This window comes from Cyclopterus lumpus, chromosome 5, assembly GCF_009769545.1.
Source record: "Cyclopterus lumpus isolate fCycLum1 chromosome 5, fCycLum1.pri, whole genome shotgun sequence".
In the NCBI taxonomy this organism is placed as follows: domain Eukaryota; kingdom Metazoa; phylum Chordata; class Actinopteri; order Perciformes; family Cyclopteridae; genus Cyclopterus; species Cyclopterus lumpus.
This window is the reverse complement of record NC_046970.1, coordinates 17,511,556-17,535,223: the sequence shown is the minus strand read 5'-3', so window position 1 is coordinate 17,535,223 and position 23,668 is coordinate 17,511,556. Positions and strand designations below refer to the sequence as shown.

The following is a 23,668-nucleotide window of genomic DNA, read 5'->3' as shown; positions in this document are numbered from 1 at the left end:
TCGCCACACAAACATGCTGAAATAACAAAAGGCCTGAATTTTAACATTCTGCTTCCATAAAACTTCAAGATAGAAGTAGCACTCAATTAATCTTTGATCCAGCAAAACCGTACATACATTATAATACAAAGAGGTGATAAAAAGATCACCTCTGCCCCCATGCGCCGGTCACCTTCCACGCTAATCCAGTGAGAGCACACAAAAGCGAAATTGTGAGACATCTCAATCAGTTGCAAAGAGACTTAACATGAACTAAAAGGCCTCTGGGGTATACGATCACATGCCTACAGCCCTCTATGTAGTCTGACACTACAAGCCCAGAAGAGACAAAGCAGGATGTGCAACCAATCTGGAACAGAGACCCCTGCAGGACAGCAGGTGACAAGCTCATAAAAAACAAAGATGTCATCCATGAAGATGTGAAAGGGAAACTTTTCAAAAATGCATCCTTTGGTTTTTCTTAAGACGTTGGAGGGCATTGTTTGGCTTTGATAACTTTACTTTGATTTCTTTCACAAAAATACTGGATTTCAGCAATTTAAAATCACATGTGTTTGATGATGCAAAATAATCTGCACAATGTGCAAAATAGTCTGCACAAGACGATAACAATGTTTCCTCAGTAAAGTACATCAGAATCAGAACAATGCACCGTCTGTTTCAGTAGCAAGTAATAAATGAAGATAGCAGTCTTTTGTTGAGGGGGCACTGTTCCAGTTTTTAATGTTGATGTCCATGAAAAAAAAAGAACGTCCCAAACTAAGATTATTTCACACTCAAACACACACACAAAAAGAGTTCTGAAAATGATACATAGAAAACACTTGCTTTGCTGAAAAGGATAATCGTATTGGTTGGAAGAGAAACAAGGAAGGGTGAAGTCCAAAAATAAGGCCAGCTAAATTGCATAGAACTTCAGTAGTGCACTGATGCATCAAAAGGCTGTGCTCCTTTCCTCTGTCCACTTTGGCAAGTCTGCAGAGTTCCCTCAGAAACCACCAGAACTCCAACACCATTTGTCTTCACTCCTTGTGTTGTCCCCTTGGCAGGAGACACTTAAACCCCCCGACAGTTTAATTTGGACTGCAAAACAAAAACAAAATTCTGATCCAATTTCGGTGCACATACGTTCTTACAATCTAAATTAAGTATAACAAGTACATGTAAAGCTGGATGAATTAATCTTATGAATTCTATTTGGTGGAGCACAATATGTACTATTTTAATTTAATTTCCTTTAGAATAAAAGGACATGAGTAGGGTAAGAATGTGTACAAAATACTTCTTAGCCGGTGTTAAAATATTAGAGATGTATTTTCTGTGAAGCTGTGGACAAGGATCCAGCGAGGCAGCAGTGAGGAAGAGAGCATAGCTTGGACTCTATTTGCACCCACTCTCTTTGTGAAGCAAAGACCCCCACCCCCACCCCCAACCCCCACCACTTTCTAACAAAAGAAATAGTATAAAAGCACCAGTTCAGGGTCCTGCAACAGTGAGCATGACCATCAGAACTTAAACAGGCCCAGATTTAGGTTGCTCCAGCTCTCTAGCAGGGTGGGAGCTCTATACACATTTGACCCCTGTGAAGACGAAGGGCGTTTGGGAACAGGTGGGACTACGGACGGCTGTGCGGCCATCAACTAACGGGGCCCTCAGCCTCTGCGTCCTTGTCCAGGATCTCGTCCTGGATCTCGTCTGTGTTCCCTGAGTCGCTGCTGGCCGCAGAGCTGACAGAGGGAGAGTTCCTGCCGCCTTTGATCATCCGCCGACAGGTCTCCATCTGCACGTCCAGGCCTCTTTTCATGCTGCACATATCCATGTACTCGTGCAGATGTCGGTTCATGTCACTCTTTGCTGTGGCCAATTCATCCTAGGAGAAGGGAAATGGATTACGCAGAGTGAGGATGGAAGAGAATGGGCCAAAATGAGTGTTGTGGAGAGGAGGACTGACTGAAGCCAGGCCCTAAGTGGCTTTATTCAAATTTTAAATGTACACTCCCCTGAAACACCATAATATCTCAAAATAATATAAGAAATATAGTAGTGGAATTGGTTCAACATGTTTAGGAGAAATTTATGAAAATATGGATTATTTCCTGCACCGCTTTATCCCAGATCCATACTCCATGTTTTAGCAGTTAGTGTACAAAAATATCAACATACTTTACCAATTGAAACTAACAGGAAATTATACAATATGTCGGTTGTCAATAAAACTGCCAATAAACTTAATTAACAAATGGTCATCAAAAGGTTTTCCCAAATGTTTTCAAATATTTCTTTAGAGCTGTTTCATCATCACCGACAGTTTATTTGTTTGCCCAGCTGTGTGTACCTCGTCCATTACCATTGTGCATAGCATTGTGGGAGAAAAAGGTCCATCAATCACGGCTAATGTTCCTTATCGTTTATGTTTTTGGTTTGCTTTAATCTGGCTTTGTGCTACATTGTCTACCTCGATCTGGCCGATGGTCTCCTGGTAATCCTGCTCTCTGGTCTTAAATAGTGTCTCTGTTTCATCAATGAGGCTGCCAAGACTTCCATCCTGGGAGTCCTTAGATAGCACAGACACAGAGAAGTCTCATTCATCATGCATGAGTAAATAGTTTAATAGAGTTACAACCATACACTTTGCTAAAGGACCATAAATGCAGACAGGACTCACTGGGTCTGTGGCTCCACCACTACCATCGGTGGGGCAGGCGGCTGTGATGGCGCACGGTAAGTTGTAGTTTGCAAAGTCCTCCCACAGCAACAGACTCTCCTCATTTTCCTCCCACGTCAGACTGTCACAGTCGTCGTCAATTTCAAACGTCTCGCGCCTGGCAACAAAGGAGTTATCTGAGCAATGTCTGCGTAGGGACAAGGACAGGGAACGGAAAGGAACAGGAGAGGAGGAGAGGAGAGGAGAGGAAGAACACGTATAACAGAGCGCCAGATTCAACAAAGGTCACAAGCAAAGAGGACGATGGGTTTTATGAGGAAGACAAACGGTTGGAAGGAAGAGTTTATGGAAAACAAGAGCAGTCACTGAAAATTATTTCATGGGTAAGGGATTATTAAATAGGCTATTCCAAAATGACCAATAACTGTGAGAGTAAAAAACAATAGAGAGCACCCAAAATAACTACTGACACTTTAAGAAAGCAAGTTAACGCCATACGTATTTATATCTGCTTAGTTTTGAAGGCGTACTGTGTGTCAGTTGCAATACTTTCATATCAGCACTAGAGGGAGATGAAGGAACACACAGTGTGATTCCATTGAAACATCTCACCTGCCGATGATATTTAGGCTCATTCAAAGCAGAGAGAACCATATTCTGATATGTGTGTATGTCTAAGAGCCGCTTACAGCTGGTTGAGCATGCGTTTCATCTCGTCCGTGATGTTGAGTGAACCGGGGACGTCCTCTGAGGGGCTGGGCTCGACATCCATCTCTGAACTGTCCTCATCGGACGCGACTTTACGCTCTTTTCTCCTGCAACAGGCCATGGCGCCCTGCGAAACACACGCACACAAAATAATATAAACCTGCTGCTTGTGGATCCAGGGAAAACCTTTATATGGTTTATAAAAAAAACATAGTGTATCATAATAAATATGTGCTGTGGAAGTATTTTTCTGAATGCTTGGTGCTATTCCACTTTCTGCCTGCTTCATGAATCCGCCCACAGATGAGATACTTTATGCCACCTTTATAAATACTGTAAACATAAGAAGTAGCATTGAAAGTATGGACTTAATGCATAACAACACATAACACAAGAGAAGTCCCCAACCAGTGGATTTAAACTGTCGACGCAATGTGATAACCTTGTGTGCTGGAAGAGTTACCACTTCAGCATTTCACTTTTGTGTGTGTGTGTGTGTGTGTGTGTGTGTGCGTGTGTGTATATGTGTGTGCGCGTGCATATGTAAGAGCTACTACTGTAAGTATTCTGTGTGTTTATATGTTTGTTTGTTAGTTTGTTTGTGTGTTTGCAAACATGCAGGCATACATTCCTGCACCTTCTAGGCGGGTCATTGAGTACATGAAACCGTCACCACTCACATTCAGCCACTGGCAGCTCTGATTTCATTGAGATAGTGCTGACTGTTTCTTTCACAGAAGAACTCATATTTTTTTCTCCGATTACTGTCAAACAGTGAAACAGCAATATGGGTACCCACCTTCTCTGGGACAGACCGAGCCGGACCGATGGTGAACATCTTTGACATGTCCTCTGAGTTGCGTTGCTGAGCCACATCGCACAGTTTGGCCGTGATGTCGATCCGCCGGCAGATGTCCATATCCACCCGCCTGGCTTTCTCCTGGATCTTGGTGTCCAGGTCAGACATTTGCTGGATGGGTAAGGAGGATTTTTTGAAGTCCTTCTCACACGGTGACACATACAGTACCTGAAGTTGATTCACTGTGGCAGGTGAAGAACTTAAGTAGACTGCCATCAGCTGATGAGCAGTTAATGGCAGTCCTTAAGTTCTACTAAGTTTGACTTCAGTTGGTAAATTTCAGTCAGTGTTGGTAAAAATCATCTCCATGCCAGGTGGTCTTTTGCACTTTGAATGGTGACTTTGACTTCCATTAATGGGTGTCACCGTTCTTGCCATATTGACCTCTTTTAAGATTTATGTTACTGTTTGTAATTTACTGTTTGTAATTTTGTTATTTTAATTTTGTTCAGAACTTTATTATGGCCATTTTGTTAAATTCTGATCTTGTGAGATATATTGGGCAATCTGTAATTCACTGCCTATCTAGCACACTAGTGACAACAACATCACATAAATAGGTCACAGATATGTTGGTGGTAGCAGTGAGAAGAGGGTCACGACAACTAGAGCACATAACACAACAAGTCTAACCTAAGAGAGCCACTTACCCGCCTCTGGATTCACACATGAGGGGTCAAGTCAAGCACAGAAAATACTATGAAAAATCTACAATGGTCAGATTCCAAAAGATAAGAGAAGCATGATAAACAACAAAGCTTTACCAAAAAAACAACAACATCCGACTTGTTTTATCCGTGAGCAAGCACTAGCTGTGACTGGGCCCACTGCAGTATATTATAACTGTATATCACTCTTGAGCAGACCTCCCAGAGAACAACACACAGCTACACGAACAGGAAGTGCTCTTGATCTACAGCTGCTATTTGAGCTTTTCTCAATGAACGCTTGTCTTGGAGGTTTACCGGGATTATTTGTTCTTCTCAAATAAGGAAGGCAGGAAGGGTGTGTGTTTAGTTGTATGAAGACCTGTATGAATGGCCTGAGAATGACGCTTAGCAATGTGAAGGAAAACAATAATGCACGTCCTTCAAACCCTGCTGTCGGAACGCTTCGCATGATTGCTTTGAGTATACGGGAGGTAACGAAGCACATGATGTGAAAGCTCTGTCAGACATGTCACTCTGGCACTGAACAAATACTTACATCACTCATCAGACTCTTGAAGACAACCAGTTCAGCCTTCAGTCTGTCCACCTTCTCGCTCAGCTCATCCTGGACCTCGGTCGACTCCTCGGCGCTCTGAGAGGACGCCACGGTGAAGGAATTACAATAAGACACATAGCAAGTAAACACAGAGACTACGCTTAACCACAATGCACTTTCAAATAAAGTTTAAGAACTCAATACGTCTTTATATAAAACATTAATAGCAGGCGTTCGGGTAGATAAAGGACTTACATTTAGATAAAGCCCTTTTAATCAAATACAGCCTTTATACTATTCCATGTTCATATTGGTTAATGTTTAGCTTTTCATGATCAGTACCCAGAGGTCATAGTTTACCTTCCTTTTTTATATTCACGTAATTGAGATAAAGCAAATATGAGCCTTGAAAGTGTTTAGTGATACTGATGGTGTTTGGTATGTAAGGGGAGGGAACCGTGTAGAATCCTTGCACGTGTGTTAACTGAACATAAGAAGGTCGCACGCAGAGGTGAATAAGGGACTAGAGAATACGACAGAATAGTTCTACAGTAAACATGAAACCTACAATATGAAATAGTTTAGCATAACGTTGGAACAGGAGGAAGCAGATTGCCGTGCTCTGTCCGACCTCTGTAACTTTTGTTTTAACTTTTCTTTCCTTAGGGAGCTTGCAAAATAAAATCCTGTATTCACATACTTTCACATTAAATTCACTTGTAAACTTGTTATTCTGTCATTCAAGGAGTGCCACTATTTGTCAGCACATGGTAACAGTCCTTTGGCTCTGAGCCCTGAACAATAAATGTCTGTTTGCAATGAATTCCCTATCTCTGAACAGATTTCCAGCTCCCCCATACACACACTGCCTGTGTGCTCTAAAAGGTTAAAGCCCCCATGGGATGGCACTCCACCTCTGTTGCTGACCCAGAATCCAAGATAAACGCTGTCACTGATTGATTTTCACAAAAACAGACGGAAAGATGCCGACCAGATGAGGTACTCGCATTAGCTGGGGCGGTGTATGTTTTGTGATACAGCTTCAAGGTGTGACACTCTAACTTGATTTGGCCTCTACATCTATTTCCTGCTACTATCAGAAACATAATGGTCGACTGGTGATATTTGGATGTGTACATCTATATCTAGGCCAACAGACTCCTCCTGATGGGTTTGTAATATAGTTGTTCTAATCTGACACATATCCTCCTGCTGCTTCTCGTCAAGATCTGCTGAGTGCCCACATAATACAAACACAGCTGTACGTAAATGTTTATGCTTGTACTGTAGTTGCAGTTTAGAAAATGTATGTATGCATACGCTTTATCCTTCGATGGTATTTGTGCTCCTTGTCTGCATGAGGTAAATGGGCTTTGGCAAGACTTCAAACAGCTGTGCATGTTAGTGGATTGTATTCTATTCTTTATGTTTCCCAACCTGCTGCATGGATTCCACGGTGGACTCCAGCTGCTCTCGCTTGGACAGCTCCTCCTCCCATCTGCAACACAGAGCACAGAGGTGGGTCAGTTACTGCTGGTCCCGGTCCCCCGAGGACCACTAGACAGGTTAATGGCACTTTTGTGGGGATAATGCTCCCGTCTCTGATTACAAAATGCCCTTGACAGTGTGGGTTCACACCCACTTTCCCCCCTATTTTCAATCTTTTGTCTACTTCCTTCTTTGTGCAGTCATCTTCGTAATCCCATTGACTCAATAACAACTATGGAGAGAATGGAGTCCCATCCTTCTCCAAATACAACATTGCTCATGATAATAGTGTGTGAACCTTTGAGTGACAGTAGAGGTTTAACACACCCAAAAAAGGGTGAAGTATCTCTGCTGCAGCCTGAATACCTTGATGCTGACTGCTTCTTTCCTCATGAAGTCTCAGGAGTGAGTTATAAGATGACAATTCAAAGCAAATTCTGAAATGAATCTTTAGTTATGCCATTGACAGAGCTACCGACCCTTGTGCAAAACCCATTCAGAGTAATTCAAATATTTTCTGAGTGTCAAGTACATTGAATTATGGAGCACATCATAGTTGCCAGTTGGTCAGGTACAGTAAGTCACATTAAAACAAGCAGCTCACATTATTGGTTTAATCAATTCGCAAGCAATAGGATGAACCACGAGTCTACAGCCATACTACTACTCTGTGAGGCTGTACTTCAGCACAGCAGTGCTTTGCGCTATTGTCACAATGACTAGGCTAAAATGCTGAGGATGTTTATTAATGTGTACTATGTTCACCATATCGTTTAATGTTTTAGCATGCATGCTGGCAATGAATGTCAAAGGATCACAGAAGGGAACGTGTGACATTTGGTCCACACATTCATGAAAGGGGACACAAATGTGTGAACCAGGTGTCATGGCGTCAATCAATCCAATAGTTGTTGAGATGAAAGTGGTGAACCAACCAACCGGCAACCAGCAAACCATCCCCACAGCCATACAGCTAGCATGCCTAAAATTAAAGTGCCAGACCCCCAATATGCTGCAGGCTATTATTAGCAACATCGGCCCTCTTTCCCTTCTCTCCCGACAGTTCATATCACTCCTCTGCGCCATGGCAGCTATGTCAAAACTAAATTAGGAGCCTCTTTATTTGCCTTGCGATACGGTACGTACTGTACGCAAAGGCACAGACCGCTCTGCATCAGTCAGTTCAACGTGCTCCTCCTAATACACAATCATCCTGTTCACTTGGATATGAGACAGAAGGCATGCTGAGTCACGGACGCTCTCCCAAAAGAGAGTTTGAGAATGGATAAGGAACTCCATCAGTATTATGAAGTAACCGCACAATGTCAGACACCCATGTGAGGATGAGCCACTGTGCGCCACATGGACGATGACAGTGGAAGATGAAATGAGAAGGGGGTTCTGTCTGTGTGTGTGTGTGTGTGTGGGACGTTTTGTACTGTACTGTAAGCAGCGCATGCCTGACCATATATGTTTACTGTGATGGAGAAAGCTGAACTCTGATGACCACTACTGCATTCTGGGACATCACGGTCATCTTTATCACGGAGGATCACAAATACAGCCAGGAGTCACTTCAGAATCACAACATGCGTCACTAGATATTTACTTTCTCAACAGCACACAGCCTTGTTTCCATTCAGGACCCACTGAATGTACTCTGTCTAATTAGGGAGAAGTATTCCTTGGCAGGGCGGGCCGTCTCACACTGGGATTGAAGCCTTGTTCTAAAAATGCTGGCAGAGCTGCTTTACTGTGGCCACAACACGGCGCCTGTCTGCCGCAGGACTCTGGCTAAGGTTGTTGGGGTTCACAACTGCATCACATCCTCCGCAGACACAAATCGGTCTTTCACAGCATCTGCATCACTTGTGTTGTCACTTCCTGAAGAAACCACCACACCCTTTCCTTCAATACAGGAGGCTGATAACTGGACAACAAGATTAAATCGGCCTACTGATGGAGGGAAAGCCTCCCTGTGTCAACAATGTGTCACGGCCGTTTATGTCGTCTATCAAAGGTAATGGAGTCATTGACAGAACTGAGCAGCAACCGCTTCCATATTATTTGGAGCAGCTACAATTCAGCACTCCATACCAGTCTAATGGAAAACCATGGACTGTTTTCAAGCATCCAGATACAAATGGCTCATCCAAACAAAGGTGACACGACCACATGGCACAAGTATTCTATCAGGCCTGTCTGCCTGTGGTTCTGGTTTTCCTGGACCTTTGGCGTGACACCCAGAGTCTCCTTACAAGGACAAAGACAGAGGGAAGGTGTGAACTCATAGACATCTGTTTACCACCAGAACCATCCTCTGTAATCTCGCTAACTGTGCGGTGTTAAAGATGCGGTAGTGCATCCTGCAAAGCCAACTTAAATTGCTGCAATAAATTGAATGGGTCAAAAATAAACAAAAATAGATTGTAAGCAAAGCCACAATTGAATTATTTTCTCAAAAGCTACATAAAGATATGCTTTAATACAATTCTTAAACCAGTCATTCTTAAACTAATGTGTGATTAACTACTCTTGTTCAATTTGGTGCCATGTATGGATGCAGATGTGGAGCTGGATCTCGTCTCCCAGAGGTACAAACGATGTACGCCGTTTGTGATTTCTCCTGAAAGTGTTGCCCCAAACACCCAGTTTGTAATACTGGAAATGTAAAGGTTTTCATCAGTGGTAGAATTAAAGGAATTGTTCAAATTAAATTAATAAAAAATTCCCATTTCAACTCTGTGATTTAGGGAGATACTGTGGTGCATCACTGCAGGAGAACATGTCTCACGTCAAACATTTTCTCATATGATTGTTGTATTTTACAGCATACAAGAGCATATTCTGGCAGCGCCTGCCAATTAACACTCCCTGCCTTGTGTGGTATGTCTGAGAGTTCGCACGTAAGCCGCCTTGTTGTTTTCTCATCACTGTGCGGGAAGACACGACATGCGCACATCCAAATCTGTTACTCTAATGTTCCTGCGCTTGATCCTTTTTAACGCCATATTTTTATGGTCCCCATAATGGTTTGATCTAAAAGGCTGATTTATCTCTTCCAGAACTGAAATTTAAAAAAAAAATGTCTTTGAGGTGACTATCAAATGATTAGTTATTATTTTAACAATCAAAAGTTGTATCTGCCTTACACATTCCAAAGATGTGTTGTGCAACAGGCGTTAAATACCAAAGGAGCCTGGAATATGCAGTAGGCTACATAACAAAAGGAGCACAGGGAAAACATTGAGGTGTGGTTGTGTAATATTCCACAAAGCCTCCATAGCTCATAAGTCAGACAACACCCTGTTAAAACTATGTAATGTACTGGAGAGTGATACTCACTCAGGGAAAACTCTCAGTTTCCAGACATCAAATTATAAACTCCAAAAACTTACTTTTTTAGTCACTAATCGTAATGTGCCTTTTCTGAAGCGAGCTCTGTAAAATAGAATCTAAGTCGAAAAACTATGAAGAGATTTGAATAGGGCCATTACAATTCATTCTCATGAGGGCAGACAATGGTGAAACAGGAAGTGCTATATGATAACAGATTAAAGGATCAATACATCTGGCTACATGCAGGACAAACACCCATTCAGCTCAGCTGCCCGTATGAAACGATGCCTCTGACAGCTTTGACATATCACATCTGAAAGTCCAGAAGCATGTGATTCCTCCCATGGATCCCTATAGGTGCCTATATAATGTCTTCACCATGACACCAGCATCCCTCCACCATCTATTTGCAATTATACAGCGGACAAGCCAGGGCCATATATTACTCTCAGGACCGATTCTTCCTATAATCTTGGACGGATAGGAGGAGCGTGATGGGAAGAAGCATTTGTGGCACAGAGATGTGAAATAGTAAGCCGCTCCTGAGAGAGAGAAAAGGGGGAGGTGTGACTATAGTAGGTCATCGATTGAATGTCATGATGCTCTGTAAGCTATAGCCTCCCTAGATGACACAGAGACACATGTGTGGCATGCTAATGGTGCAGCAATGTGAAATGGATCGGGCCCACAGGACAGCTCAGGAGCCCACCGTCCGGGTGCTCGAGGGTCTCTGCTGACGAGACAACGCACCAATGTCAAAGCTCATTTCCTTGCTCTGCTCAACCTCCCTCCCTGACCTCATCCATATCGACAACACAACCAGACACACACACACATGCATACTCTATCACCCCATTTTCTCAAGCCATCTTGTGTCCATGGAAACCAAGCCATCGGAAGTGAATGCAGATTAATCCCTGGCTCTCTAAATTATGTAAACTGTGCACAGAGATCATCGCTCACTGTCGGATGCTTCCTCTGCTTTATGTTCTATGGGCATGGCCATGACTTAAATATAGCCCTGCCAACCCAGACAGGACACAGACACCACCAGGCCGAACAAGAGGAATGTCGGTGTTGCTAAGTGACCACAGACACAATCCCAAGCCACCATTATCCCCGGCCCTTTGGGAGCGAGTAAATTGTGAGAGTAGCTAACATAGGGGACACTATTTGGGATTGGTCAATTGATTCCTCTAAATCTTGTTAGAGGAGAGATTTTAAATGATCTGTAACGTCATGGTTTACAAAAGCATTTCAGATATATTTACATATATCTTTACATACTACTTCTGAAGGACGTAGCCTAGGAATGGATACAAAATGTTATAGGTGAGAATATTCTTTTTTTTACATTTCTTAATGTATCATGATTACATTGAAGCATGTGTATGTTACAGGTCTGGTAGCAGCACAATCAAGACACAGGCAGCAACAGCTCAGTCCCTGGGTGCTTGGTAAATGGAGGGTTGCATGGACCAAGTAGACCAGTTGGCCTCCTGGATTCTGCCGAGGCTCCCTAGAGCAAGGCACCAAACCCAAAACTGTTCCCCAGGCGCTCTGTAGCGGCTGCCAAGTTTTCATAATACTAGGTTGGGTTCAATGTGCGCTGTCTTGTGTTCATGTGTGACAATAAAAGTTGATTTAAATAACATTTTGACATGCTAGCAGCTGTGAGCTAAATGCTAATGTCAGCATGCTAACATGTCCCTGTTGATAAGACTGGCCTGTTCATGTTTAGCAGGTATACTGTACAGCTGAAGTTCAGCAACTGGTGTTTCATGTCATAAAACAAAGAATTAGACAAACACAAATTGTGACCTCATGATGACACAACTAGGTGAAATGAGGGTGTACCGACTTTTATGACAATCGATGCAATAGTTGTTAAGATTTTGCAATACTTTCTTTTTTTTAAAAGTCAACTTCATGGTAGTGCTAGAGGAAAAGTCAGGGGATTAACAAAGTGGTACTTTTAAAAATACAGTATATTTAAGTTAACAGAAAGATTTGGTCAAAACAATTGGCTGTTAAAACAAAAAAATCCCAGTTATGACATACTGGAAGTGGGCTGAAATGAACGGAAGTATCATAAATGGTTAAAGATTAAATTCAGACCTTCTGGTTGTGAAATGTGACGACAGTGAGAACTAGATAACTGGTCATTTCCTCAAATCTCTCTTTATCATCTACACATCTTTCCTTTAAAACAAAAGGCTTTGAAAGTTGTTCGAGACATCTCTTACAGAGTATCCTCCCTTTATGAGACAGTTCCTTCAGGGAGGAAACACTCACGCTTTGATTCAAATCTGGGAAAAATATTCCTCGAGGTCATTCAACTTGTGAATGACAAACTGTTGGCACATATAAATTCCTGCATATTTTGTTGTATCATTTTGTACTCTTAGTATAACTTATTTGTGTGTATGATGTGTTGAATTTGGTCCTGTTTGTCTTGTGTGCACAATGACCTCAACAAACTAATTTCCTTTTTGCTTTACCAGCAATAAAATCAACTCATCAATGCAGTAAGTCTAATCATATTAGAGAGTCTGGTGTATGAACACAAGGTTATCTATGTTAATGAACATGTTCAACAAAACTGTACTGAAGCTGCATGTGTGTTTCCACTGAATGGATCAAGTTGTTAAAATGGGAAAAGAAATGTAACAACTGCTAGATATGCTGTTAGATATTTTTTATGTGAAATGCAATACAGTACAATACATATACAACACATATATATATATATATATATATATATATATATATATATATATATATATATATATATATATATATATATATATATATATATATACACACTGATATATGTGTTGCCTTCTGTTTTTAATGTAAGCAGATGTGGACTGCTACACAAATGGTAATGCAAAGTTACTGGATTACATTAACTTGCATTATTATATAAACTGCTAACTATTACTACACAGCAAATGCAAGTTGTTTTCCTCTCATGACTTTGATTGACAAATAATTACATTTTCTCTTATTATTGCAATTATTTTAATGAATATGTGTAATGTTTTTAGGCCAACTAAGTGGCGCATTTCATTACTTTTTGGCAAGCTGATAAATTTTTTCAACAGCACTATCAGTTGTTCCGCACTTATGAAATACTTAAACCAGACTTCTGTCTCTCAATTAAAGTTATTGCACCAGCAGTGTGTTTGTGTGCACTCGGGGGTGAAGTTTCTACAAGCTTCATTTCTATCAGGGCATCTTCATGCATCATTAACAGAGTCATTATTTCGTATGAAATCTACTGTAAATCCTTGCCAGATGGAACAACGTTTCTAAACTGCAGGAGCTCTGAGAAACAAGTTCAGACAGACTAAACTAAACGTGGACTATCTGCATCACAAGACAACATTAAGAGAAAAAAATATCTAATTAAGTCCCAAAGCCTGTCCTATGCCTCTTTGTTCTGGCCTGAGGGATGTTTATGTAATCAACACTAGTTTCAAAAGTTCAACCTGAAAAACAAGGATAATTGCTTTCAAAGGAACATATTTAAGTGTTTATAATGGCAATAATTACTGATAAGTATGTGTGAAAACGTGCAAAGGTGTTGCCTGTATGTGAAATCAAGCCAAACGTAATGGTTTGTTAAGGTTTATAATATATGACAGTTAAATGTCTTTGCTGGTAGAAAAAGTCAAAAGGCTTTCTGTCTAAAAGGGTTTCTTACTAACTAAGAAGGACTCCAGGAAAATGAGTTTTAATAAAAAATGTGTGACTCGTTCAATTTATTATTGATAATATTTGTTTGCTTTGTTTTCTCGCAAAGAAAAACTGCATTTACAAGTAGGAACGGGAATTCATCCATTGTTTATTAATGTCGTCTGCGGCGGTTGCAGGTGGGGTGGTGACAAAGCGTTGTGACAGAAAATCAGTTTTCCCTGCAGTCATCACTGCAAACCGACCCCACTCCACATCCTACAAAGCACACACTACTGTGCTGTTGATCAGTTATTTTAATTCCCCCACTGATTTTATTCATTGCATTCCACACTTTAGTGCCATCATAATAGGTCTGAACCCCTGGCTGTTGACTCAAAGTACAGAACAAGTATAAACACCTACATCACACTTCACCTACGAGCCTTCTTAATGCGTGGGGCTTTAAGTTGGTTGTTCTAGTTGAGACATAATGACATGGATTTGTGAGAGTCCTTGTAAGTGCACAAGGAAAAGAGTGCAAACAACGACCGACATGCCCGGGCCATGTCAGGGTGGAGCTGCACTGGGAGTGACATTAAAGAAGAAAAGAAGATAAAGATGTTCACTTCCTGGCACAAATACTCACCAGTCAGGGTGTGTCCAGTCAAATTATGTGAGACATAATGGAGCTATGAGACATCACCACAAGTCAAATGTCTTTTGTACCTCTGGGTACACACACCTGTTGGATGAACCCCAGCAGTGACTATAAAACGGCAACCGCTCTATTAATTTCTTGACCACAATTATGTTTCAATGAATCGAAACTACCGGCCTGGAGACCAAATCCAGTTTCAGAACATCCCCTGCATGTTTAGAGTGAATAGCTTTTTTGTTTTCGGTAAATAGACTGTATATCGTGTCTTTATCCCAGGTCATCAACCATTCAAACACACTCACAACACTCAGCATTGAGCTTCAATGCAAGACACTTTTCTCCAGAACCACAGCCATCTAACCACATCATCATGTCGGCAATTCATTCTTTTGAGTCATCAAATTTGCATGGGCCAGCACACTCAAATGTGCAGACTTGCTGTATATTTGCTCTTTTTTATGATTATGAATTGAATATATTTGGGTTCTGGACTGCTGGTTGGACAAAACAAGACATCTGAAAATTATGTGAAATGCACTTTGGGAAATTGTCATTAAAAAAATGTAAAATAATCAATAATAGAGTCCTGCAGTCTAAATAAAAGTTTGCTGTCTATTTCCCATTAAGCAAGCTTAACTGCACAACTTGTCGACACAAACACCTTCACACCAACCGGTAATTCACGACCCCACCAAATTCATAATTGTTTCATGTTGAGTTTAATGTGACTGCAAACTGTCAGCTGTAAGGATGATGCTGTTCTCGAGGAATACAATGTCATGACATTACTGGAGCAGGAATGAGGTACTAGGGAATGACACGTCTCTCAGCTTACACATTTTCTTTTTTTAAATAAGCCAACCTAGCTAGCAACCAACATCAGATGTTGAAACTCTTACTGTACAGTATTTTTTATATTTTCTTCTGCTTAAATTAATAGGAAAATCAAAGCTTTGAAGGATGTGAAAATGGATAATAAATGCTATTCGCAAGTTCAATAAAGAAGGCCTAATACCCGATACAGACAATGAAGTATGAGTATGAGTAAAAGACACATCTGTAAATGTTACTTTTTGACTTGAAATATAGGCAATCTGTATGTTGTTAGTGATATAAACAAACCTCTCAGTAGCAGAAAACGTTTAAAAATATCTGTTAATGATTTTGGCATAGCAACTTTGTTTACATATAGATTCACAGATTGTGCCTTTACCTTGAAAACATTCTTGTAAGAGCCGTAATGAAAACTCTGCCACAGGAGGTTAAAGCACTACATTAAGATTTCCAAGGAGCTCCGAGGAGAGACACATCTGATCTATCGTGCTATCGTAAGTTCAAGAACACCGAGGTAGATTTAAGAGCATGTCAAGACACTCGCACACAATCTCTCCATCTGGCACATGTAGGACATGATGTATGTGTATGTGTTTTTATGGTGCTGGGCAAAACAGTGTTTCTTGTGGAATAAGCTTTTGAAAACCAATGGTTGTTAAGTCAGGAGGCTGTGTCAGCACATCCGGGCCTTAAGAAAAGGAACATAAGCTATTTAAATGGAACAAGTCTGAACAGAATGGTTAAATTATAAGGAGTAAATAAGGATTAGGTCTAACGATTATGGACTTAGCAGTGAGATTTACTTGACCTATCACACTGTACGTCTCCTGCTTTGCCTCAGGCCATAACTGCAGCAAGGCGTAGCAGCGCTTTTCCAAACCTCCAAACAAACCTCCAGTACAGTACCCTTCGCAGTCAGTGCTTACAAAAGACAGGTGCATTCCTGCAGTTTTAAATATGGCAACACGCCAGTGCTCTCAGGTGTATCGATACCCATGAATAATCAACCACAGCTGCACAGCACAGCAGCTCCAGACACAAGAATAAAGACACGACGAAGCAGAGGTTACCATGACACCATCATGGGATCACCTGGAGCTTCTGGTTTTCTGAAAGATGTAAATCCTTAAAAACATATACAAAATGTATATATTTAAAATGAAAATAACCCTCAATAATTTACTAAAGCAGCAGCGCACAGTACTTTTTTTAGCAAACTCCAAAAGAGGTCATTAGTGCATTTGTTGGGGACTATTTTGAGCTGTGGATTAATACTCATTTGATGCTCTAGTGCAGTGGTGCTCATGATTTTTTCAGTGATCAACCCCCTGTGAAATATTTTTTAAGTACCCCCTAACCAGTGCTAAGCATTTGAAAAAAAAGATGTAATAAACAGCACTGTGCCATCAGAGTCTGATTTAATATAGAATATATACAATTCAGTTTATGAACTTAAACTTATATTTTATTGAACATTTATTAAATAACTATTTTTAAAGGATTATTTAACGGATGCTAATTTCAAATAAGTAATTTTCAAATCACACATACCCCCTGTAGTGCCTCCACATACCCCCATTTGAGAACCTCTGCTCTAGTGCATTTGTCCTCAGCCTTTTATATTTTGATGTTTCATTGCCAAACAACACCTACACTTTCATTTACTATTTCATCAGAAAAAAGATTTGAGGAAAGCGAGAAACAATGTGCATTTTGTGTTGCAGAAATGTGATGTTTATTGTTGCTCTTAACTCATTAATCACCTCGGGGCCACTCAGATTTATCTTGCCACTCCTTGAACCTTGTTGAGCCCCACGTTGGCAACTGCGGCTCTTTACAACAGCAGTGAGTGTGTGATTCACTCCAACTAAACCACAGTGCCGATGTTCATCAAACGGTGCAACAGTGTGGCTTCTTGACATTCTTGGACAACCGTGAAGGTCTATGGCACAGAGGATAAGATATATCCTTACATGTTTCCACTTGCATCAATACAGGTTTGTAATGATGATGATATCAACAAAAGAATACTTTGTATAAATAACAAAGATGACCTACAACACTAGAGATTGCAAAGGCATGTTGTGAGCTTAAGCAAACCACACCACACAGACAGGAAGAGGGAGAAAGAGAGAAACAATATAGGCTCTAATCTGGAGCTCAATGGTTTTAGTGAACTGTGCTCTCTCTCTCTCTCTCTGTGTATCTCAGCAGCAGGGAGTCTCCCACACCAAGAGGCCCAGTTCAGTGAGGCGGCTGTGTGCCAGGATATGGTGCAGGGCTGGCTGAAGCTTGGAGCCTCTGTACTAGGTGACGGCTTAGAGAAAATCCTGCACCTGAATAGACAGCCTGGATTATTTGCAGGCATGCAGGTCAGCACCAGAGAGACTGAAGAGCTCATCAGTGCAGCATGTTAGCTCTTTGTGGGGAAATCTGATATATTTGAAAAAACAATGCAGCCTTCAGCTTTGGAATCAAAGTCTACCCTCGGCCTGTAATTAGTCACTTCTTTAGTACGAACAACTCTAAATCCTATGTTCAAAAGAGATGCTGAGCTCTGCCTTTCCCATCTCTTAATCACAGAAGGAAAGATCAAAGCCTCAGAACAGCATCTTTGGTGAATCCTCATTGTATTGATCTACACACAGCTAAATTCAGCTACACGTGAATTATTAATGCAGGAAGAACATGCCTAAGAGGCCCAAAGACTTTTCTCTGTACGCCCTGTGTCGCCCACATTGGGATCTAGCAGGACAGTTGTTTGGCCTCTATTAATGGATGGAATAAACAACCAATTAGAAGAGGCCACAGCACTGATCTCTGGTTCTTATCAGTCTCAACTGAGGCAGAGCATGTAGCTGATGTGTCCTGGAGCACTACAGTTTGTCTGAAACACTGCATTGCACCTTAAAAAATGTATAATAATGTGAATCCCTCTACTCTCTGCATCTCTTTCCTTTTGTCCATGCAATCATCATCTCCATAGCTGCCTCCCACAGCCCCTCTATTCCCCAGAAATGCAAGTAAACTATCAATAGTATCCTATGATCTGTGCTCTTTGGAATAAGCAAATCATTACCTGTATCTTAATTAATAGAGCTCTTTCAAAATTTATTAGCATATTAGTACAGTAAAACTTTAGTCTGTGCAGTCATCTGCATAATAGATAAAGCTGTAGTATATCTGCACCAACAGTATGTCATGTAAATACTAAACAAATATGCACTTTGCCTTCTTGGTGACAGAAAGGTAGCAGTCACAGTTCTTATCCTACTTAACATATTTGTTGTTGACTGGCAAATATGTCCGCCAGTGTCCTGCACAATCGCATGCTAGTGGCAATTGGCAGAGACTCGGTAACCCCGATGTGATACATTTCACAGCGATGCAAAACAGAGGGATAAAACCGTGTGGATGAGGACACTGGCATCGACCGTACACATTTTCCTCTGCTCGGTCGTTTGTCAGTGTGAGAGGTCTGTGACCCCACAGCCCAACACTGTGGCACTGAGTGGAAACTCATATAAGTTGGCTGTCTGATTTATGCGGTCCATGCTTGGACAAATGTTTGTGTATGTGCCCTATATGTTTGTGTGTGAGAGACAGCGAGATGCACTGTAGGTGTGTGTGATAAATGACTTAAGAATGTGCACTAGATCGTTTAAAGAACTTTTCAAGGTTCCACAAATACATCCAGTGTAGCTGTGAAAGAACACGACATTTCTCTAACAAAAATATGTTGTATAATGGAGAGTATGCGATATGAAAATATTATTAGGGTCAATAAAGGTTTTTTGGAGAGAGGAAGTATTCTGATCTGAAAAACTGCTATTACCTGTGGATAGTTGAGGAAATATATGAAGTGAAATCAACAGCATTTTCCAACGTTTCAAATATTTTGTGATGATATAATTAAATCTGAATCAGCATATTTGTCGTAATTTTTTTTTTACAAATCGAGAAGTTACAAAGAATACCATAAAATTCTGAAAAAAAGTACTCAAATAGGGATTTGTAACTTTTGTCTGAAAATATCATTTAATAAAAGTTGATTCACAGAATAGATATTTGGTGCTTTTCTTAAATGATACTAGTATGATACTAAAGTGTTTATTGTCTGTCACTGTTTTATGTTGTATGTCTGAAAATTTGTTAGATGTGCTTTTGCTGTCTTGGCCAGGACACTCTTGTAAAGGAGATTTTTAATCTCAATAAGGCTTTTCCTGGTTAAATACATTTAAATAAATAAATAAAAATAATGTTGCTTTTATGCTTGTTTATATTGATGGTTTACATTATTGTATTTTTTTCCTTTAATGCTATTCATATCATGAGTTTCATCTTAAGAAACCCTTTGCCATCCTTACTCTTGTTATTTCAAATTTGTTATTTATATTCTTCCTTTTTTTCTGTTATATTTGAGCCTTTTCAAGCAACCTCTGAACTTCATAAGTGAATACGTACAAAAACGACAACAAATGACCAATCGCACCGTTTTTCCTCAGGTTCAGATATAAGTCTCTTGATCAGAAAGAGGCATACTGTAAAATGACCAAAATAAACCATTGAGTACATTGTGGCATGAATACAAGATATGGACCCGCTGGCCATGCATCTCCTTGTGTGTGTCCACACTCGTAGAGCTTTAATAAATCACCGGGGCAGTGTGGGAGCCCAGGGGGGCTCTGTCGGGATGGAGGACGCCTTACAAAGCAGTCTGTATGAGTGCAGAGAGGAGCGGAGGGGTGGAGGGGCTGTAAAGGGGTGGAGTGAAGGGCGAAGGAATGGCCGAACACAAAGAGCACAGAACAGAAAAGGCATGGCAGGAAGGGGCTCGGGGATTAAATGCTGAAACGTGACTGTAGTAAAGAGGATTTAGACTGGGAGACGGAGAGAAAACCCAGTTGTTTTCTCACCGTCTCCCAGTCTAAATTCCGAGAGCTCAGTGATGATGTAATTATTAGGCTCAGAGCAGAGAAGGAACGTGAGCGCAAGGGAAAGAGATTGATTATCACGATTACTGGGCAATAACAAGAGGCTAAAAATGTGTCTTGTTCCTCACTTCTCAGGAAGTAAAGTGAATATAAAGAACATGTTTAACCCTTCAGTACTTGTGAGTGTTAATATAAATGTACACACACGTATCACCCAATGAAAAACATGTAGAAAACCAGTCTACCAACAACTCAACAGCCACTATATGGAGGCATAATATAGGTTTCATAAGTGAATGCGCAAAGTGCTGGAGCTTTTTGTATTTTGCTCGCTAAAAGTCAAATTAAAAAGCAACTGAGAGGGCTGTTTCAATGACTTAGAAAGTCAGCAGCTCCCATATTTGCCAAAGGAGATCCAAAATGTTGGACTTCAGCTGCAGCAGTTTTTAATTTGGCTGACGTCCCAGTCGCTGCCGTCCATCTTCTCAAGCCGAAATGCACTAAAAAGGACATGCTAGCGATACAGAGAATGACTGGACAGGATATCCAGTTCAGGGGAGTGGGAGAGCACACACATTCTGTGTCACTGAGTCAGTGTATTCACAGGAAAGTAGGCCTTCATCATCGCCGACCTCACCGGCCAGACAGGCCCGTTAAAATGCCTTTCGGCTTGAATCATGGCCACAGACAGAGGCAGGCGGTTGCTTGGCATGTCTCCCCCCAGTAGCCAGCCAAGCAGGCCAGCAGTGATGCGGGTCAGCCGGGGACGGGGCAGTGAGTCTTTAAAAAAAACAATTAATGTGTGTAAAGAAGAACAATTGGTGGAGACTGAGCCATGCAAAGGCGTTTCCTCAGAAGACTGTGAGAAACAGGATCAGTTCAATTCACAATAAACCTCTTTGTGAAATGCTGAGCTCAGCTCTGACATCCTTCAGGTGAAATACTACCTCAAGTGTAACTCCATCACTGTGATGTATGTCATATGCCTACTATACTGTAAGATGAGTGTCTGGTGACATTGGAGAACCACACCCACTCGGGAGGCGGAAAGTCACACTGAGAAATACGAAGTCACGTCGTGATTGGTAGATGGAAGCAGCATAAATCTCTCAACCAACTCAGATATATTTCTGAGAGTTGATCGACTCTGCAGCCTAATTAACCTATGATTCATTATTTGGTCTATACAATGTTACAATCTGTGTGATAAATGTGCATCACGGCTTCCTTCAGCCCAAGGAGATGTCTCCTGTTTTGTCCAACCAACAGTCCATCATCCAAAGATGCTCAAACAGTGAAAAGCAGTGAATCATCACATTGTAGAACTTTTTTTGTTTTAAAAAAGGACTTGGAAAAAAAAAAAACATCAAAACATTGATTATCAGAATAGTTTCTGGTTAGTTTTCTGTCAGTCGACTTATCTTTTCAGCTCTAATGTGAGCAATTATCTTTAAGAGCAATATTGATTATACGTATGTCTTGATTTATTGTAGCACCACATTAGAGCAACAGCTTGTCCTTCTAAACTAAACTGTTACATATTGAAAGGGTCAACCTTGCAATTCGTACTTTCCTTCTTATTTGTGTGAAGCTACTCTGAGGGCAGTGGTAATAAGGGCCTATAAATAAATAGGGGGCCCACAGCAACATTCTTTCAGGACCTTTAATGCCTTGCTACACCCCTGCCAATGGTCAGCTCAAGTAAATTAGGATGTATCCAGGCATAAAGACTAACATAAATGCCAGCGTTGTGGAAGAAGTATCAACATATGCACACTCGTGTTAACCTTTACTCACTTTTTCCTATACTCGTCCCTCTCCCGCTTGACTTTGGCCAACACGTTATACAGAGCCCTCAGTTCCGGGGTAATGGTGTCTATTTGGACCCCGACTCCGTCCGGATGCGACCACGACACCCCGGGCCCGCGCAGGGTTTCAAAGCGCTCCCCTTGCCTCCGGACGTGGGTGAAACTCCAGATGGTTCCAGGCAATCGCGAATCGGGACCGTCTGTCTGCACGGCCACTTCACGGGCGTACAGGTGTCGGTACTGCGTTTTCAGCAGAGCTTGATGCAGCTGGCTCTCCAGCAGTTTGTTTCTCCTCTCCAGTTCGTGGACTTTGGCGAGGAAGCAGCGGAACCGCAGGTTGAGGGTTTTCAGCACGTGGATGTTGGAGCCCAGGTCGTTTCGCAGGGCGCTGGTCACCGCGCCCGAACCGGACGGGACGTTGCAGACCGGCCCGGGCGGAGAACCGGAGTAAAACTGAGAGTTCATGTTGGCAAACCACAACAGCACCCGTTAATCCAAATATGGCTCTATCTGGTTCTTATGCAACAAGAAAATATATCGTTTTTATCTGTGCATATTGCTTCAACAGCCCACTCCCGCAGGACGAGTTTCTCCTTACAATGCAGATACTGAGAGTGACTGAGAGGCTGGAGACGGAGTGGCCATCACTGTCCCTGCTGGATGTTTACCCCGAGCTACTGACATGGACCACTGCAGCAAGTCAATACGAAGCCCAGAAAGTCCATTTAAGAGGCACCGAGGGCATTATCTTCTGAAGGAGCGAGGGGTTTGACGCAGACCGCAATAGGCACCAGCAGGACTTCCCGTCACCCTCATCTCTGTGTTTGCCTTTCGCTTTGTCAGTCGCTGCTGATGCTGAGCGGTTATAGCCGGCTGGTAGATGTAGATGGTCCACCTTCTTTCTTTGTCATTCCCCGATGGTTCTATCCAGTCTCACCATGTGATGGCAGGGAGCAGCAGGACCGCAGAGCCCGGCCTCTCCGTGGTGCGCGCGGATCATGTTGCAAAGTGCTAAACTCGGTACTCTGACCGACATCAGCCCCTCCTACCTCCCTCCCACTTTTCTCTCGCGCAGCGACGAGAGGATCACATCCTGGCTAAGGGGCAAATACATAAGCCTAATTAATAGGATGAAGTAGCCTAGTAACAATAAGATATTTTTAAATTTATTTATTTTGACATATATTATTCATATATTTAGGTTTCTAACTTGTTATGAGCCCACAGTTAACAGCTGAATCATCTCTCCAAATAAAAAGCGTCAATGACAGACACAAAATATATGTAAGGACCCACTATATGATAGTGATAGTCTTTTTTAGTGACTTCTATAACTATATGTTGTCGGGTATAATATATGTGTACATTGATCCACTTCTGTGTGTTGTTTTTACTTCAAAGACACATTTAAATTGCCTTGGTATTACACTGTGGGGGCCTATAACGTTTTTTAATCTCTTTTTTAATCTTGACGATGCTCCTCATGCA

General features: G+C 41.5%; 1 protein-coding gene across 2 annotated transcripts; it reads right to left on the bottom strand.

The window, feature by feature from the left end:
* Positions 1–1,444: 1,444 nt before the first annotated feature.
* Positions 1,445–23,213, bottom strand: iffo2b (intermediate filament family orphan 2b). Of its 2 annotated transcripts, none has more exons than XM_034533822.1 (8): positions 22,170–23,213; positions 6,876–6,936; positions 5,439–5,534; positions 4,173–4,343; positions 3,355–3,500; positions 2,666–2,852; positions 2,456–2,554; positions 1,445–1,870 (listed from the first exon to the last, which is right to left on the bottom strand). In XM_034533822.1, exons 1-8 carry the CDS (start codon positions 22,643–22,645, stop codon positions 1,637–1,639), a joined length of 1,470 nt encoding a protein of 489 aa, XP_034389713.1. In that variant the 5' UTR covers positions 22,646–23,213; the 3' UTR covers positions 1,445–1,636. The 2 variants fall into 2 exon arrangements, with proteins under 2 accessions (XP_034389713.1, XP_034389714.1); XM_034533823.1 differs by having other exon boundaries at positions 2,666–2,822.
* Between the last annotated feature and the right edge of the window lie 455 nt (positions 23,214–23,668).

Coding starts and splice junctions, on each gene's coding strand:
- iffo2b (XM_034533822.1), bottom strand. CDS start 22,645: ATGAACTCTCAGTTTTACTCCGGTTCTCCGCCCGGGCCGGTCTGCAAC. Junction 6,937..22,169: donor AGGGACGAGTATAGGAAAAA/GTGAGTAAAGGT, acceptor TCTGTGTTGCAG/ATGGGAGGAGGAGCTGTCCA. Junction 4,344..5,438: donor TCAAGAGTCTGATGAGTGAT/GTAAGTATTTGT, acceptor TTACCCATCCAG/CAAATGTCTGACCTGGACAC.